This window comes from Paroedura picta, chromosome 9 (assembly GCF_049243985.1).
Source record: "Paroedura picta isolate Pp20150507F chromosome 9, Ppicta_v3.0, whole genome shotgun sequence".
Taxonomy (NCBI): domain Eukaryota; kingdom Metazoa; phylum Chordata; class Lepidosauria; order Squamata; family Gekkonidae; genus Paroedura; species Paroedura picta.
This window is the reverse complement of record NC_135377.1, coordinates 46,021,180-46,040,392: the sequence shown is the minus strand read 5'-3', so window position 1 is coordinate 46,040,392 and position 19,213 is coordinate 46,021,180. Positions and strand designations below refer to the sequence as shown.

Genomic DNA, 19,213 nt, shown 5'->3' with positions numbered 1-19,213 from the left:
ATACATGTCAACATGTAAATATCTGTTACCAAGCAACTTATTTCCCCCAGTTCTAATGTTTTATTCCCTCCCCCTTGCAGTTTCCCACAATGCTACCAAAAGGGTCCTAGAGGTTTGATGACAGGACTGTTTGGCCTTCAGTTTCAATAACTTTGTATTGTGCATATATAGCAACTAAAAACCAAATCACAAGAATCGGGGAAACCATCAGGAAGGATTTTAGGTTGCTACATTAAATTCGCCCCCTACAAAAACATAGAAGCCATTATTTGTTAATTTCAAAAAATGGAGTTTTCTTTAGCTTCAGGAAGTATAATTTTATTGTTAACATTCAGTTTGGAATAGAAAGTAAAGTTACCTCATCTTCTAGCCTCTCTTTCTGCTCACAAAGGTGTTCCAACTTCTGGTGAGATTGTTTCAGATCAAATTCAAGCATAGAACACTGTTTTTCTATTTGAACAATTCGATTTTCTGCTCTCTCTCTTGCTGCTCTTTCTTCTTTTACCTTTTTTTCTATTTCTAAAGAAGAACCAAAATCAGCGCATCTTTTTAAATTATTCTCTGCACAATATCTGGCATGGAGCATTAACGTTTTTACTGCTACTTGTAGAGAAGTTTTATATTACTTTAAAGTTTCTGACCATGTAGTTAGAAATGGAATATCAAGTCTTGTACAGGCATAGAATCAGTCTCCATGATAATGATGGGGTGGCATTCAGATGATGCCCACTCTACCAGATTTGACTTCACAGGGGTATGCCACCAATAGGGTCAGGACATGCTCCCACTGAGGACCAACTGTGGGTATTACCTCTCCTCCTCCTTCAGCTTCTTGCCACTTCTGGCAGTTAATCGGGTAGAAGAGGAGCCAGCCTCATTGTGGGTAAGATGCCCCATCCTTGCCAGCTGGCCAAGCAACCTTTCTCACCCTCCGCCTCCTCAGGGGAGAAAGGGGGAAGGCAACAGCCTGCTTGGCTTTGGAGCAGCCTGATAGCCAGCTACTGCAGTGCTTTTCCCTTTCCCCCACCTTCCATTTCCTGTAGCATTCCTTCTATATGTAACTGACATGCAATCTATTATTATGGAAATGAATACATATATACAAATATTAACAAGTATTTTACATCTATACACAAAGATACAAGTACCTACCACACATTGCAACTGACTTGGCCTCTTCTATTGACTGATGTTTGTCCGTCAACCGAGCTTTATCTATGTTATGCTCATTTATTTCTTGATCTAAATGCTGTTGTAACATTTTGAGTTTGTAGTTTAGATCTATTTCTAAATTATTCTTTTGCTGTAAGATAATTTGAAAAAATAATTATATTAAAATAATCAGATTAAATCTTTAAAATATTTGCGTTTCATGACACTTTTCAAGGGCTTTTGACCCATTCTGTGCCCCCCATCCCATCCTAATGTATTAATTTATGGTAAAGGATGAAACCATTGAAAACATTTATTATGCTTGGGTAAAATAATTTTAGTAAAGTCAACACGCATGCAATTAATCACATCCATTATACATAATCTGCAAATATTCACAAAGAATGCAAGGTATGGTAAATTCTTCAGAGCCTTCCTATAACCTAATTTCCTATTATCTACTTCCTATTATCTACTTCTAATTCTACCATTTTTCACCATCCAGTCTCTAGCTTTATTAGCCTCCCACCATTCTTCTTTCTACCCACTTCTCCCTGTAATCCCTCCCACACTCTCTATATAACACTCTATATTCATTAAATCTCTTCCAAAATACAAATTTTTCCATTGAAGACTTTGTCTTAATCCCTGTGTTCTCATACCTAAGTCAAAACCTTAATCTCTCTATTATTTATGCTTTATGAAAGCCTTCCTTCTTTTGTTGGCTCTCCTCCATCATCAAGATTTAAATATAAAATTATGAAGGTATCAATTCAAGGAATTGCAGGTGTCAGGTTGCCATGGGCCCTAGAAATTTCATTGTTGTGCCTAGTAGTTTCAGCAATACCGAGGTAGATCTAACCAGTTTTTCCATTGGTGAAAAGGGAGGAAGGAATTGTCCCCCTCCTATGATCTACAGAAATGCTAATGTTTGGGATCACAGGACCTGCATTGTGGCTGTAATAAGAAGTGGAATTAGCCTAGATTAAGTTAAATCTTATTTACCCCCTAGTTTATATATAATTTCAAATCACAAATTCAGAAAGTCTTGTTGTAGGAATTGAAAGTGCATGAAATTTTTGTCATTGTTTGCTTATACATAAACATAAATTACATCATTCAATAATGGTAGGTGAATTCGTTATTTAACCAGTTATTTTCTCTAGTGGCATCAATATTCAATGAACTAGAGCTTTTTAAAGTAATACTGAGATTATACAAAATTTGGCAAATCTAGGCTAGTATTAGCTTTTAGTTGTGATGATGAGAACCAGGGTTATTCCTATATAAAAAATCAAAACCATTATAAGGCCTCAATTAGGTTTCATGGGGGAAATACATAGAAAATGTGTAACATTTCTCTGCTGCTGGCAGATATAATGATACAACCTATAAAGTTGCCAAGTTCTGCGCATCAGCGATCAAAATTCGTAATAGAATGGTCTATTTCAAGTGAACTGGACAGCTGTGTTTATGTACCTTATTATTATTCTATTTTGTATTGTTATGTTTTAAGATGTTTTAATTCCTGATTTTAATGGATGTTTTTGTATCATCTTGTGCTGGTCTCTGACTGTAATAAAACTAACTAACTAACTAATGTGTAACTGAAATAGAAAAACTTCAAAGCTGCAAATTTAGTCTGGCTCCTAAATTTTTGAACTTGCTCCTAGAACCAAAGAAATGTTTTAAGACTTGTAAACATGAAGCTGCCATATTGAATCATACTATTGGTTACCCAGGGTCAGTACTGTATTCAGAGTAGCAGTGGTTCTCCAGAATCTCAGGCAGAGGTCTTTTGCATCAAGTCATACTTGATCCTTTTAGCTGGAGATGGCAGGGATTTAACTGGGGAACATCCATGGAAAGCAGACTTTCTTTAATTCTAGCCCCTCCCCTTATAGTAACATGCTTTTTTATAATACTATGTAAAACAATGACTGCAATGTTTAAACATAGAATTAAGAAATGCTTTTATTATTGCAGCATTTGTAACATTTCCAAAAGCCAAGCAATTTGTGTCAGTGCATTTCACTGACTTCTACTGATCTTTATCATCATAAATTCAATTATTTTGGCACAACTAATTATGACTTAATCTGTAAAACCCATACAATTGTCTTATTTTATCTATCACGTCTGCATTCTGACTTCCACCTACGGTTCTTAAAATATTGACGATCTTATTGAAAATTCTTATTGAAATATTCTAAGCAAGAATTACACTTAACAGAGAGATTAATTGTCTTACCTTTTCAGAATTATTAAGCATGTCCTGTGCTTTTTTCCTTTCTTCTTCCACCTTTTCAAGATTGTTTTTCACACCTTTGATTTCTTCTTGTAGAGATGTAATCCGAGCTTAATTTAAAAAAAAAAATTTATCTGTTACAACTCTCAACACAAAACCGGATATTACTTGTCTATCTAACTCCCAACCATACATCTAAGGACATTTGCAACTGAAAATAGAATCAATGGCTTGAATCTTATCTAGCAAGAAATGGCTCTGTTAGAGGCTTTTACTGGCAACCCCTTCTCCTGTAGTTGCCTGTTCCTCTACACTCAAATTGTGTATCTAGGGATCAACAGAACCAAAGCATGCTATTTTCCTACTTCAGGGAGGCATTCTCCCAGTGACTAGAACACCTCCTATATGCCATGTTTAGAACAGCGCAGCAAGGGAGAACTAATACAACACATCAGTGTCAGCTGATGCTCTGGAACTCAATGAGAGTCTACTTTAGAATCCACACCAATATTAAGAATATTTGTGCCATGCTCCCAACCTGCAGTTAAATTAATTAAATAAAAGTAATATGGCTCAAGCATATTTGATTCATAAAACTGAACACAACACTATACATAATATATAGCGGTTTCAAGGTAAGCATCATCTTACAAAAGATGTAGGTTTCCCCAAAATATGAAGTTCTCAAACTATATCGTAATAGATTTTCATAAATTAAAGATAAAATGCCTGAATGTCCCCAAGTTAAACAGTCCCAAAACCACTGTAGGGAGAGATCTGTAACTGTTTACACTGGAAATTTTCTATACAATCACTTTTCCTCCCTAAATATCAAGAAAACCTAACGCACTAGTCAGATATTTCCTCTGCACCTGAAATAAGAATATTGGGCTTACTACAACTCATTTTTCTGACTGGGGGGAATGGGCAGAGTGTTGCAGCATTAGTTTTGGCATCTCCAGCCCTTCAGCATATGTCCTCCTGCATGAATAGTGGGAGACTCTAATCCGAACAGTATTTAATGTTCGAAGGTCTGCAAGAGATACATACATAACATATCCATATCACAGCATGCGGTGAAGGGCTCCGTATATGATAACACAATGTAGTCCAATACCACTTTCCTGTTTTTTTGGTGCTTGAATGTGAGGTCAAAATGTGCTTCTGCAATACTTTTGCTGAAAACTATCAAAGGCACCCCCAATTGGCTGTTACGAAGGAGAAGAGTTGGTTCTTATATGTCGCTTTTCCTACCCGAAGAAGGCTCAAAGCGGCTTACAGTCGCCTTCCCTTTCCTCTCCCCACAACAGACACCCTGTGGGGTGGGTGAGGCTGAGAGAGCCTTGATATCACTGCTCGGTCAGAACAGTTTTATCAGTGCCGTGGCAAGCCCAAGGTCACCCATCTGGCTGCATGTGGGGGAGCGCAGAATCGAACCCGGCATGCCAGATTAGAAGTCCACACTCCTAACCACTACACCAAACTGGCTCTAGAGTAGTTTCAAGAGTTCTAACACTTTCTCAATATATTTGACAGAATAATTTTGGCTGGTAAAATAACAGAAATTATACTAGTATAGAACAATTACCTTGTAGCTCTCCAATGATTTCTGATCCATGAGTCCTATCCCTTCGTTCTACTTCTAGAGCTGCTTGCAGTTGGTAATAATCCTTTTCCACTTGTAACTTTGTGGTCTCTAGAACTCTGCATCTCTCTTGCAGCTCCCTATTTAGGGCTTCAAACTGGCTCACTGACTTGCTCATTTCTGTATGACTCTTTCTCAGTCTTGCTGCAGTATCAGATTCTGTTCTTAATAAATCATTGGCTTCTTCTAGCTGTTAGAAGTGAAAAAAATTAGGGCAGATAAGTAAGGAACAGAAAAAAAATTACACTTACCTGTAACTGTTGTTCATTGAGTGGCATTCTGCGCAAGCACACATGGGACTGCACTTTTATAGGGTTGCCATGGAGATGAGCTAGCAAGCTTTTAAACAAATTTTTAGATCCCAGGAGTTCTCTCCCATGCCCTCACAGAGGATGCTGATATGCCCACCCAAAAGTCACATAATGTGAGAGGGAATAACTCCCTCAGTTCTTCATCCACCTCCATAGGAAAGTAAATATCAATCAATAACATACTCCAACAGTGGGAAAAGGAGGGAGAGCTGTGTGCCTGCATAGAAACCCACTTGATGAACAACAGTTACAAGGTGAGTGCAACTTTGTCCTCCATCTTCTTCACCAGTGGGCTACGTGTGGTCCTAGACAAGGCAGATTCCTCAGCCAATATAGGCTCCACTGGCATTGTCACTGAGCTCACCAAGGTAGCCACTGGCCCATTTATCAGCCACTTGGGCTCTTTCCTTGTGGGTTTGAGGTAGTGAAGCCATTTCCCAGAGTTTCCAGACAAACCACTATTTTTCACATGATTTGGTGGCAAGGTTGATGTATTATCAAGGTCTTCTCTCCAACAGAGGAGATAGGCCATTCTGGGGGCATTTTTGCTTCACATTTAGCACATTCATTCATTTATTTCAACAAGGCCATGTCCTTACAATGGCTGATAATATAAAAATGTTATATTGTTCACTTCTCATTCTAAATCTGAGGTAAATATCCAGGTTCAGCTTACTGAACATTCCTCTCTCACCAGCAGCAAAAAAGAGAACTGAGGAAAGATTGCTTCCACCACACACACTTTTGGGCAGGAAAGTCAGCCTCCTCTGTGAAGAGCACCCCTGGGATCTTGCTAGCTCTTCTCCATGGTAGGTCTGCGAATGCACAGTTCCATGTGGGACTCCACAGAAACCATAAAGATGAACTTACATTTAGCATGCTCAGTTCTGTTACTTTGATAATTATCCTGAGCTTATAATATTATGTGCAAAGGAGATGGAGATATGCAAAATTACTTACCTGCTTTTGCAACTGTGTTATTTTTTCATTTGTAATATGTGAATGCTGACTAATTTTTCTTAAATCTTCCAACTGTTCCTTTAAAGTTGATACTAGATGAAAAGAAAACCCATTAAATGTGACTATTCATTTCTCTTGAAGATATATACACAACTAAGAAAAAATCACATATATTGAAACCACATATTTTCCACTCATACTTTTGAAAAGATGGTGTTAGATCCAGTGATCCGTCAGAAGAAGGCATTTAGTAGTATGGATTTCTGCTGCCTCCCCCCAGTCCCTTTTAACCCTGGAAAAGTTATGGATTAAGTCACATGGACGGTGCTGTACTAGGTCAGCAGAGAAGTACTTGCAAATAGGTAATTTTTCCTCATGCCTCTTCCTCACTGAAGCCCCAAGACTCACATGGCCATGTCCAACAGATCCTGTGACTCAAGAAATCAGAAGGTGCTAGGGTGGGAGTAAATAGCTGTGTTCCCACTGCTGATAACTGCCGAGAATCCTATCCATTCCTAACATTTTCACACTTTTCAAAATTAAAGAAGTGTCTTGGAATGTTACAGTACTAAAATGATATTGCAATATATTAATTAACAAAGGAAAGACAATTTTACCTTCATTTTCTACATTTCGACGTTTCTCACTCTCTTGTTCTGACTTTCTCTGATATTCACTTATTCTGTGTTGCAGCAACATATTTTCCTTTTCAACCTGAGTAACAGTAGATTCCGAGTTTTTTCTCTGACTCACCTGTAAGTTGCAAACGTTGCCAATTTTCCATATATTAAAAATGATTAGTTTTCATTAGGTGTGTACACAACTATTGCCAAAAATTAAAAACATAGCAATACAAATACTATATTTTAAATATTTTAAACCCAATGTTAGTTATCTGAATAAAAGCTTTATACAATGACTAGCTTGGATCTCTTTCATTATTTTATCTGCATAAAAAGTGGTCTGGAAGAAATAGACCAGTTGGATGAAAAATCAGGTTATGAAAAACCTTGGAAAAACTATGGTCTTTATGCTATTTGTTTCTCAGAAGAGAAAAAATCATGAAAATAGTAGACAAAGAATTGCAGTACAAAAACACACAATGAACATTCTTCATCTGTCCCCATGGATCTAACAACTGATATTAACCATGTTCAGGCCTCTAAGTTAATTTTATTTCATTTGAACACCAAATGCTGAGAGAAAATGGGAAAGCAGTTACATTCATGCATGCTTGTAAGAAGCATTTGTTAAAAAAAACACACTGGATTAGACAGTGTCCTATGATACAACTAAACTCTTGTATTCAATATTGTCTCTTAACACTTTCGCATCTTCAAATCCAATATTTCTTAACTAGCATGTTCTCAAGACTACTACTTTCCAAAATTACTTTTCCTTCTTTAATTAATTCATTAATTAATTGTACTTACATACCACCCTCTCCGATGCCTGCAAACAGATGCATGTTTTCCTGCTCATCTTATGCAATTCAGTGTGTAAATTGTATATTTACAATTCAACCCCTCCAATTCAACCCCTCCGAGACTCAACCCCTCCAAGACGGAGGTCCTTTGGCTAGGCCGAAGGGAGCAGGAACAGGAAGCGCGTCTTCCCTGCCTGGACGGGGTACAATTGTCATCTGTGCCCCAAGCCAGGAATTTGGGAGTGATTCTGGATACCTCACTTTCCATGGAGGCCCAGGTCACTAAGGTAGCTCGGACGGCGTTTCTCCATCTACGCCAAGCTCGGCTACTAGCGCCCTACCTGCCCCCGGAACACCTGGCCACTGTGATCCATGCAACGGTTACTTCTAGATTAGACTTCTGTAACTCGCTCTACGCGGGCCTACCCTTGTCTCTAACCCGGAAGTTACAGCTGGTACAGAATGCAGCTGCACGGGTCCTCACTAAATCATCTTGGAGGTCCCATGTTCAGCCTCTGCTGAAGCAGCTGCACTGGTTGCCAGTTTGTTTCCGGATTAGGTTCAAGGTTTTGGTACTAACCTTCAAGACTATACGCGGCTTGGGTCCTGCATACTTGAGGGACCGCCTATCTCCTTATGCCCCCCGCAGGGTACTTCGCTCTGCGGGTAAGAATCTGCTGATGATCCCAGGACCCCGGGAGGCACGCCTGGCCTCGACAAGGGCCAGGGCCTTTTCGGTCCTGGCCCCTACCTGGTGGAACGAGCTCCCTGAAGAGCTGCGGGCCCTGTCGGAGCTCTCTGAGTTCCGCAGAGCCTGCAAAACGGAGCTCTTCCGCCAGGCGTTTGTCTAAGGCCGGGTGATGGCCCGGGGCTAAGATCGGACCCCTCTCCCCGGAGGGGGGAGGCCAGTACTAGACTGACCTGGTTCCCCAGATTGTTCCACCCTATGCCCAATTATCCATCCGTTCCCTTCTGCTCATCCAGTGGGCCTGTATGGGAATAGTTTTTTAATCGCCATCATTGTGACTCAGTCATTATTTTAATGGGGTTTTAATGGGGAATTTTAATGGTTAATATATTGTATTTGTTTTAAAACATTGTGAACCGCCGCGAGCCGGTTTCCGAGAGCGGCGGTCATACAAATCAAATAAATAATATACAAGTAAGATTTTAAAATAATTTTTAAAATATGATACAGAAAATTCTACTTACCTCTTCATCTAATTCTTTCATTATCTTGTCGAGTTTAATATTTGAAGTTCTACAAAAAATTAAAATCATTTTACAACCAGCTCTTACTTTATATTTCTGTTCAGTATTTCTAATATGAAATTAAATATCAAACACAGACAAAGCCATGAGAACATGGACAATGCTGTAAAGAACTACAATGTCCTATGAAAACAAGATTGCACTTACCTGTAACTGTTATTCATAGAGTGTTATTCTGTGCATTCACACATGGGATTCTGCGGAATTGCAGGCCTGCCACGGAGAGGAGTTAGCGAGTTTATCTAAAGAAAAACACTCCCAGGAGTGCTGACCCCAACCTTTGTGAGGATCTGAAGAGACTTTTCCTGCCCCAAAATCACATGATGTGGCAGTGACTAGAATTGCTTGGTGTAGTGGTTAGGAGTGCGGACTTCTAACCTGGCATGCCAGGTTCGATTCTGCGCTCCCCCACAAGCAGCCAGCTGTGTGACCTTGGGCTTCCCACGGCACTGATAAAACTGTTCTGACAGGGCAGTGATATCAGCGCTCTCTCAGCCTTACCCACCCCACAGGGTGTCTGTTGTGGGGAGAAGAATGGGAAGGCAACTGTAAGCTGCTTTGAGCCTCCTTTGGGTAGGGAAAATCGGCAAATAAGAACCAACTCTTCTTCTTCTTTTCTTCTTCTACATGGGACTCTAGCAAGATCACACACCTTGGAGGTAGGTGTGGGTATACTTTATTTAAATAACTAGCCGCAAAGCCCATTCCTAAGAATCATCTGTTAAATCATCTGTTGGAGACAAATTAGTGGGGTCTCCAACTACTTCAGGTGGCGGCACATATGAAAAATCATCAGAGTCCATATCAATATCTCTTGGGATCTGGGCTTTGACATTGGAGCTATCCAAGTCTTCATTGTTAATACGGCATCAAGCACTTGGATGATCGTACCTAGATGTAGAAGGCTCGTCTTCATAGAAGCCTGTTCAACATCGACCAGCAGATCCACGACATCGACTGTTCATCTGACGAATCCACTAACAAACCTGGGCGATGGTTGTGGCGCCTAGGGAGCAGGATTAAGTTGTCCTCTGACTCTGAGAGCTTTCCCACTTCCCGCATCGGCTCCCAGAGGTTCAGTAATCGCTGATCGCAAATGACTCTGGGTCGGCTCGACGTCAAGGGATCCATGCCGAGATCTACCGCATTCACTCATGCGGTCAGTTGTATCAATGGCATTAAAGATCGACGCCATCAGCATCAGGGGAATGGGCGGCATGCCCTGACCCAAAGGTGAAGGTGAGCGCCAGCTTTGAGGGGCCTCTGGTAAAGCTGGAGAGGTAGGCATACAGCCTTTTCTGCCATTTTTAGATTTCCTTTTTTCCTTTTTAGAAGGGGGCTCTGACACAGACTGTTGAACAGAGGACTCCCCAGTAGGTCTTTTGTCCAGGGCCAATCCTGTAATCAAGGATGGTGACCTGGATCTTTTCTCTCTTCCAGAGGTGCCCTCAGACGTGTTCTTAGTGGCAGTTAAGGCTTTTTCATATAATGCAGCCTTTAAGCCCTCCATCTCTCGTCTTAGGAGTCATCTTTTTACAAGCTTGACAGGCTCCAGTTACATGTCCTTCTCCAAGGCACAGGAGACAGACAGTGATTATCATTCTGTGCCATCTTGGCATCAAATTCCTGACATTTTTTTAATAAAGCCATAGTCAAATTCAGTCCAAAAGTCAAAGTCCAATATTTCTGTCAGAAAATTTTACCTCAGAACAAGATGCGCAGAGTAACTCACTGCTGAACCTTTCCAGCTGGCGGCAAGAAAAGAACAGAGGGAGGAGTGCTGACCCCTCCCACATCATGTGACTTTGGGACGGGAAAAGTCTTCTCAAATCCTCACAAAGATGGGAATCAGCACTTCTGGAAGTATTTTTCTTTAGATAAACTCACTAGCTCCTCTCCGTGGCAGGCCTGCGATTCCGCAGAATCCCATGTGGGAATGGACAGACACCACGAAGATGAGCATGACAAAATCCCCATGATAGTGGTGGCATAGACTATGTATGCCATTGAAGCACTGTATTGATTAACCTAGTCATTCCCATTACCAGTACAAAGCAAGGTATAATGTTTCGGAATAGCAGCATGACAGTACATATTGCAAGATACATTACCAATACTCTCACGTGAAATAGTTATTACTACATTGGACCATTTCATACTGCACTTCAGTTCTCTGACATAAGTGTCTTGCATATACAAAATAAGCATTTTAGAGGAAGGTTCTAGCCAAATCTCTCCCTGACACACTAGCTTCCTATAAGCATTTTATGAATAGAAGAATATGCATATGTATACACATAAACCTTTCCCTCCCTAGTCACAGGCCACCAACAGTTACATTTGCAAGACTGCAGATTGTGGGTGTCAGCTAGGAATTAGGGATGGCAGTTTAAGTGCAAACCACCTCCCCTCTCAAACATACAAGACGTATGCATCCCCCCCCCCATATGCCTAGGAACCTGAAGCATTTATCTATTTACATGTACAAAAGATGGGTTTGAAAACATAATGTAGGGAATCACCTGAATTTTTGTTCCATTTCATCTTTCAACTGCATTTCATTTTGTAACTGTTCTTCAAGCTGATAGATTGTTTTTTGTAGAGATTCCAGCTTTAAATATAAGGTAGAGAATATAAAATAGGAGAGATATAATTTACAGGAATTTAGAAGACTGGTTAAGTCAGTAATTCTTAACAGAGCAAATCTGCAACGGTATTTAAAAATTCTAAGCAAATGGGGAGTATCTGAAATATTAGAATTTTAGGCAGCTCTATCTTCTACTGCAGCTAGCTACTGACAGCTAGCACACAAAACTCATACCACCTTGAGAGTAAAATCCTAGATTTCTTTCTCAAGCCTTCAGAAAAAGGTGGCATAAAACAAACAGGAACCAAATACATATAAATGTATGCAAAATAAAAGCAGTTACAATAATAAAATGAACAATAAAATATTGCTCCCTACTCCCCCACCCCCTTTGTGCCCTCTGCCAGCTACCCCAGACTGGAGATGATATCAAAATAGGGGAAGGATTCAGTTTCAGGAGACTGGCTGCCTCCAAGCACTGAACCAATGAGCTTGAGAGGCATTTCAGCCAACTGTTCTTCAGGAGATATAGTTAGGTGTCATCTGCTTATTGGTGGCACCCAAACCCCAAAATCCTAACTATCTGGGAGAGAGGGTGCATGAAGATGTTAAATAGTTGGGAGAAGATCCCCACAAGGGAGTTGGCAGTGATGTGACCGGTTGTCTCCAATGGCAAACTTCTGTCCTCAACCATGGAGAAAGGAGGTCAGCACTGAAGGGCAGTCCTTTGAATCCCACTCTCAATGAAGTGGTGAACAAGAAGCTTGCAGTCTACCACATTAAACATTGTTGTGAGATCAAGTAAAACTAGCCTTGTGAGATCAAGTTGTGAGATCAAGTAAAACCTGCCTCAGTCCAGCTGTCTTTGGAGATCATCCATCAGGCATACCAGGACGGAAGCCTGACTGGAAAGGCTCCAAAGTCAAAGTTTCATCCAGGAATGCTAGCAGATAAGGAAGCATACTTGGAGGGCAACAATGACTTAAAGGTTAAGAACCACTGGTATCAGTGATATACAGTTTATTTTACACCAGTCAACTCAAGTTTTTTAAGGGGTTTTCATTACTTGTATAAAAGGCCAGAGCCTATGAAAAACTAGGACACAATTTTCAAATAGCAATTCAATCATTAAAAATTTAGTGCACTATTCATAAAGATATATTTTAATCAGTACAATCACCAATTAAATTAACAGTTGTTTATTTTGGATCTGATGTGCTGCTGTAATGGGAAGTGAATATCAAGACATTATGAAACAAGTTATGTAAACTGTACTTCCTTCAATATCTAAAAAAGGCAAATTTAACAGACCAATTTAAAATCAGCCACAAATCATTTGATCATTTGACTACTGATCTATTTTAAAAGAAATCAGGTCAACACAGCAACAAGAAAAAAACATACCAAACTTTTATCTACATTGGTGCTTGCTCTGTTGTCATTAGAGTTTGCCATAGAACTGGACAAATACCTGCAAACATAATTTTAATAAAACTTTTAAAATACAATTTTTAATAAAACCTTTTAATGTATTTCCAATTGCCTCAAGGGAAAAAAATCACTGTGCCTTGAAACATTTTTAAACTAATTATCTTGCATGTTACCCTTCAACCAGCTGTCCTAATGTAATAAACATGAAGAATTTCTTATTTGACTATTTACTTCTGGGCCTTCGGAATATATTGTTCTTATATTTTTAAGTGTTTAATGCAATAATGAAACATGAGGTGCTTCTTTGCATTTAATAAAAATCTAAACAATTATGTGAATTAAGTCTACCCACTTGCTTAAACACTCCCTTCTTATTCACTAGTCACAGTTGCTAGTTGAAGTTACCAGTGAACAGGTGAAATCTGAGGTACCTAACAAGAATAAACTGTCCCTCAAATGTGGTAGCTCTGAAAAAGCCTACTCTGAGAAATTTAACTGTACTTCTTAATCATTACCTTCCACCAGCAGGTAAAAATATTTTTGTATTCTTTGGCATGTAAAGAATTTAGCTACATTTGTGACATCTCCCCCAGATCTCATTGATTTTACCTTCATCATGTTTAAAAAATACAAATACCTTTTAATTCATAGGTTGTAGTTCTGACAGTACTTACTGATGGTTACTGTAGTAAGTAAATCCTACAAAAGGTAGCTGGTTGCCAACAAATGCTTTTGGTATAGGGAATGTTTCTTCTTCTCCTTTATCTTCCTCCAGATCATCAAAGTTGCTAGTGTCAATGTCACTACTTAAATCAGGCACAACTGGTGCTACAGCTACCAACAACAGTACAAACAAGAATTACTATATTAGAAACTGTTTATTCAAACAGTTTTATATTTGTGATGAATGATATATGAATGGGCATCACAAGGACATTTAATTCCTGCTGCACAGTAATGATAAAATAATTCTATTTTCCAAAAAATTAAAAATCAACTTTTAAACAAATAACTTTGACCTCATTTCACTGACAGAAGTATCTATTAGAAAGTTTTATGCAAACACAAGTCGCTTCAAATTAAAGAGGAAAAAGAAACTCATTTTCATGGACTTCCACAAAATTCAATGTTTGTCAACAGTTGATTTTCAGAAGTGCCACAACTGATCAGTTCTATTCTTGAGGACAGGCTTCTAAAGTTTTCGCATATATGTAAGGCCATGGCACTATAGAGATTCAAAAGGTGTCTAATACTCTATTCTAGTACACTAATGGGAGTAGAAAAATTAATGATATAAGGCATGACATCTTGATTTCAACCTACATTCATCTGTACCACTAATTCATGTCACTTATCCTACTTTTCTCTATTGTTCCCTATGAGAAAAAATTCTTCAGACCAAACAGCCAATAGCCAAACACACAAAAGTAATCACTGGCCAAAAACCTCCAAATGCTAAAAGAATCAATATCAAACTAGACAATCGAAACCAACCTTGTAAGGAAAGCTATTTTTTAAAAACTATTTATAAAAGATCCAAGACAGCCACTACCTCCCAGCTAAAAGAAGACACACAGAAAAGCTTTAAATATTTTAAAATGGAGTCCACTGAGGATGTCCTAATACTGAACAAGAAGGCAGACAGCAGAAGACCAAAGCCCAGAACTACAGCAGCACCAAAAATTCTAGCACTGAAATGAAACCAAGCAGCGGGCTTGTTTTTCATTCTCTTTGACCATGATCAGAAAGCCATGAAGGGCTCTGAGAATATTCTAATGATTGGGCATATAGTTCTGGTGATCCTTCTAAAATCATTGCTTAGGAAACTTATAAAATTGAAGAAAAACATGCCTGGAGGCACTGATTACTGGTATTCTGGAAAACCAGAATATTGCTTTGGATACCAGAATATATCTGATGAAGAGTGATACAATAGTTTTGGATATATATATTTCAACCAGAAATATCTGAATGCACATCCCTACAATTCTTAAATCTTTAGCTGTTTGGGGAAACTAAATTTTATAGGTGCCATAGAATAATTTACGGACAAATAAGTGTTTTCCATTAAGGATATTTGAAATGTACTGTTTGCCATACAAAAAAATTTACAAGTTGCTTCTGTACAGAAAGATACTTACTGTCTCTCAGATTTTCCCAAGCCCACTGGTCATTTTTGAAGAACAGATGCCGCTTGATTTCTTCTACACCATTGCGACCTAATCTGACTTCCCTGTAAAATGGATAGATTCAAAAGGATAGCCATGTCGGTCTGAAGTAGCACAATAAAATCAGAGACTAGTAAGCACTCGAAAGCTCACGCCCTGAATAAATCTTTGCTGGTCTTAAAGGTGCTACTGGACTCTAATTTTACTGTAAAATGGAATTACTTTTAAAATATTTTATTGTACGGTCCCCAAAGCCAAGCAATAAACTTGCATTTGTAATTATAGATAATATGAAATTTAATCAAATGAAACAGAATACAAAAATGTCAAGTTGTTCATGGTTAATCAGATGCTACTTTTTTAATTGCCAAAGTTAAAACAAGCATGAATTGTAAAACAGGGTAACAGTAGCAAACAGCACCATAAAATCTTCACTAAATGCCTTATAACATATTAACTTAAATTCCTATCACAACAAAACAAACATGTAAATGTATACTTTGTGAAAAAGACCTACAAATATTGTTGTCATATACAAAGACTATAATAAAACAATAACACTAAGGGCATCAGTACTATCCCACATATAGCACCTTGTTTAGCATTCAACAGATATGACAAATTAAAACTATGTGAATGCTGCTTTCAGCAAGTTATACTAACTTTGGTATTACAAACACACGTAAATGCAAATGTATGCAGTAGTATTTTTCAAACTGAAAAGGCAATTTCCAGTGCCAGCTTGGTGTAGTGGTTAGGAGTGCAGACTTCAAATCTGGCAAGCAGGGCTCGATTCTGAGCTCCCCCACATGCAGCCGACTGGGTGACCTTGGGCTGAAAGCTGTTCTGACCGAGCAGTAATATCAAGGTTCTCTCAGCCTCCCCTACCTCACAGGGTGTGTGTTGTAGGAAGAGGAAAGGGAAGGCAAGTGTTAGCCACTTTGAGACTCCTTCGGGTAGAGAAAAGCAGCATATAAGAACCAACTCTTCTTCTTCAGTGAGAGAAAATGCAAACAAAAAAAGAGGAATTGAGGGACAGGTCTTCACCATGGTGTTTTTCTACGCTCCAAATCAGATCTCTCAATAGAAGTTCCTCTTGCCAGGGTTTATAATAAATGTTTTGCATTCCTTGTTGTTGTTGTTAGGTGCGAAGTCGTGTCTGACCCATTGCGACCCCATGGACAATGATCCTCCAGGCCTTCCTGTTCTCTACCATTCCCCGGAGTCCATCTACGTTTGCACCTACTGCTTCAGTGACTCCATCAAGCCACCTCATTCTCTGTCGTCCCCTTCTTCTTTTGCCCTCGATCGCTCCCAGCATTAGGCTCTTCTCCAGGGAGTCCTTCCTTCTCATGAGGTGGCCAAAGTATTTGAGTTTCATCTTCAAGATCTAGCCTTCTAAGGAGCAGTCAGGGCTGATCTCCTCTAGGACTGACCGGTTTGTTCGCCTTGCAGTCCAAGGGACTCGCAAGAGTCTTCTCCAGCACCAGAGTTCAAAAGCCTCAATTCTTTGACGCTCGGCCTTCCTTATGGTCCAGCTTTCACAGCCATACATTGCAACTGGGAATACTTGACTAGACGCACTTTTGTTGGCAGGGTGATGTCTCTGCTTTTTAGGATGCTGTCTAGATTTGCCATAGCTTTCTTCCCCAGGAGCAAGCGTCTTTTGATTTCTTTGCTGCAGTCCCCATCTGCAGTGATCTTGGAGCCCAGGAAAATAAAATCTGTCACTATCTCCATTTCTTCCCCATCTATTTGCATTGTTTAGAATCCCATTAATGGATGGGCATAGAAAGAGTTTACCACTCTTGTCCTGTTTCTCTGTTATAAATCATCCAAAATAAGTGACTTGTGAAAGTGCCAAGGGAGGCTACCCTTACACGTGTTTCATAGCATCAAATTTCAAAAATTTACTTTCCATAATTTTTGGTGCTAATTAGGATGGCATTAGATTGATCTATATATAGCTTCCATATAATTTGTAGAAGCACCAGGAGGGATGGGAATGCACAGAACTTGGAGACCTGCCCATATGTACTGGGATCTCCTAGAGACCCTTCCACTAGGGAGCAAGAATCTGGTATCAGACGAAGCCTCTCTGTCTAGCGGTTGCCTCTGTTCAGAACCAGCTGTTGGTGATCAGGCTGACAACTCTCCTGATAGTGCTTCTAAAACAGCCAGATGGGACAAAGAGACCTCACTGAATCCCTAGCATTGTGCTCCAGCCTTGGTGACTAATCTTCAAACATGATGAATGTCTGCTGAAATCTTACACCTCTGATTAAGCCTGATAGCCAGAACAGAAGGACTCCCCAAGTGTTGAAAACCTACCCTAGATACACCAGGTTTAGGAACCATTTGTCAGAAAGGCCTCCTCTTCTGCTCAACCTGTTGGCTTCCACACTGAGTTTTCCTTCTATGTGGATAGCCCTCAGATCCGACCCTAACCTAAGCATCTACTGCCAAGTCTGGAGATCCTCTCTGCATAAGGGGTGGGAGGAGGTGCCCACTTGTTTTGACCAGAACACGCTTCTCGGCAACCACATCTACAAATTTTGTCATGGCAAATTGTATAGCTCTTTGCTCCAACAGACTGATTTGGCATTCCTTGTATCATCAGTTGCAAAGCCCCTGGATTGACTGACCTTCATAATGTGCATCCCAGCCCAACAGGAAAGTATCTATAGTTAGAACCATGTGGGGAACCCAGATCCTGAAGGGTACTCCTCTAAACAGATTTAAATCCCCTTATCACCAATGCAGGGATCGAACAGTTTCCCTTTGGACAAAAAATTTCTTAAATAGGCTATATCTACTGCGATTGAACCAGATGAGGAATCACCCCTGCAAGCTTCTCACATGCCATCTGGCATATGGTACCACTGCAGTCATTGTGGCCATGAGACCCAATAGGCAATGAAAGAAGTGGACAGACCCTCACCAGTTCCAATCCAACTGTCATACCATGAAACCAATTACTATTCTCCTATATCTAGGAAGGAACATATAGGCAGTTGTGGAGCCCAGAACAGCTCCAATACTTTGCTGATTGATCTGGAACAAACTTTGACTTCTTTTTGTTCACTATAAGCCTGAGCAGGTTGCAAGAATCCAAGATACTTGGGTCCAAGAATTTCTGGGGAGGTGTCCACAAGGAGACAATAATCCAGAAAAGGGAAAATTGTAATGTGTTGGTCACTAAGGAAAAATACCAATGCTTCAAAGCATTTAATAAAACCCTGTGGGGGCCATAGCCAACCCAAATGACAGAATGATGTACTGAAAAACCTCTGAACCCCTACACAACCAAAGAAATTTCCTATGCAGTTCCCAGAGCATAATATGAAATTTTGCATCCTTTAGATCCAGGACCACAAACCAGTCATTTTGTGACACAAACTAAACTACTCCAAAAAGAGAAACTACTCAAAACATAGAAAATTCAAAAAAAAATATTTAACTCCCTTAAATAAAGTATGGGTCTAAACCCTCCATCCTTTTTCTCAACAAGTCACGGGAGAAAAGCCATCAAGAAGAAAGGCCCTCTGGAACCCTTTCTATGGCCCCTTTGGCTAATAAGTCCAAAGTTTGTAGGTCTAATTCAATAAAATTCTTATTAAGAGCTTGAGAACCTAACTGGAAATTAGGAACCGATAGAAATTCCAAACAATAACCTGAGGAAACAATGGACAGAATCCATTTGTGTGTACCATGCAAAAATCACAGCCTGTCCCTAAAGGGCAATTTTGGCTACACCCCCCCCACCACCACCACCACCACCACCACCACCACACACCCAGTCAGAATGTCTGAGTCTGATGAGATTATTCTGTCAGGGTCTGCTACTGCTGTGCGCCCCTATCTGTCTCGCAGGCAGCTTTCTGCAATTAAATAGGGTTGAACCCAGTCTAGGATATGGGAAGGGAGACTATCATGAACCTTGAAGGAGGGAGTGGGCAAAGCCTTCTTGTCTTTGCTGGAACCTCCCTTGGAACTGTGGTGCTGGGCAAGAC

The 19,213-nt window shown here is 39.8% G+C and overlaps 1 protein-coding gene across 3 annotated transcripts in view; it reads right to left on the bottom strand.

Moving 5' to 3' along the window:
• ROCK1 (Rho associated coiled-coil containing protein kinase 1) overlaps nt 1-19,213 on the bottom strand; it is a 91,555-nt gene that overhangs the window by 38,411 nt on the left and 33,931 nt on the right. For all 3 annotated transcript variants that reach the window (XM_077352638.1, XM_077352637.1, XM_077352639.1), the window contains exons 9-19: nt 15,174-15,265; nt 13,707-13,866; nt 13,006-13,072; nt 11,537-11,625; nt 8,955-9,003; nt 6,934-7,069; nt 6,317-6,408; nt 4,989-5,235; nt 3,404-3,510; nt 1,153-1,303; nt 359-519 (exon numbers count right to left, since the gene is read on the bottom strand). In XM_077352638.1, coding sequence (XP_077208753.1) covers nt 359-519; nt 1,153-1,303; nt 3,404-3,510; nt 4,989-5,235; nt 6,317-6,408; nt 6,934-7,069; nt 8,955-9,003; nt 11,537-11,625; nt 13,006-13,072; nt 13,707-13,866; nt 15,174-15,265 — 1,351 coding nt within the window. The remainder of the gene's footprint in view (nt 1-358; nt 520-1,152; nt 1,304-3,403; nt 3,511-4,988; nt 5,236-6,316; nt 6,409-6,933; nt 7,070-8,954; nt 9,004-11,536; nt 11,626-13,005; nt 13,073-13,706; nt 13,867-15,173; nt 15,266-19,213) is intronic.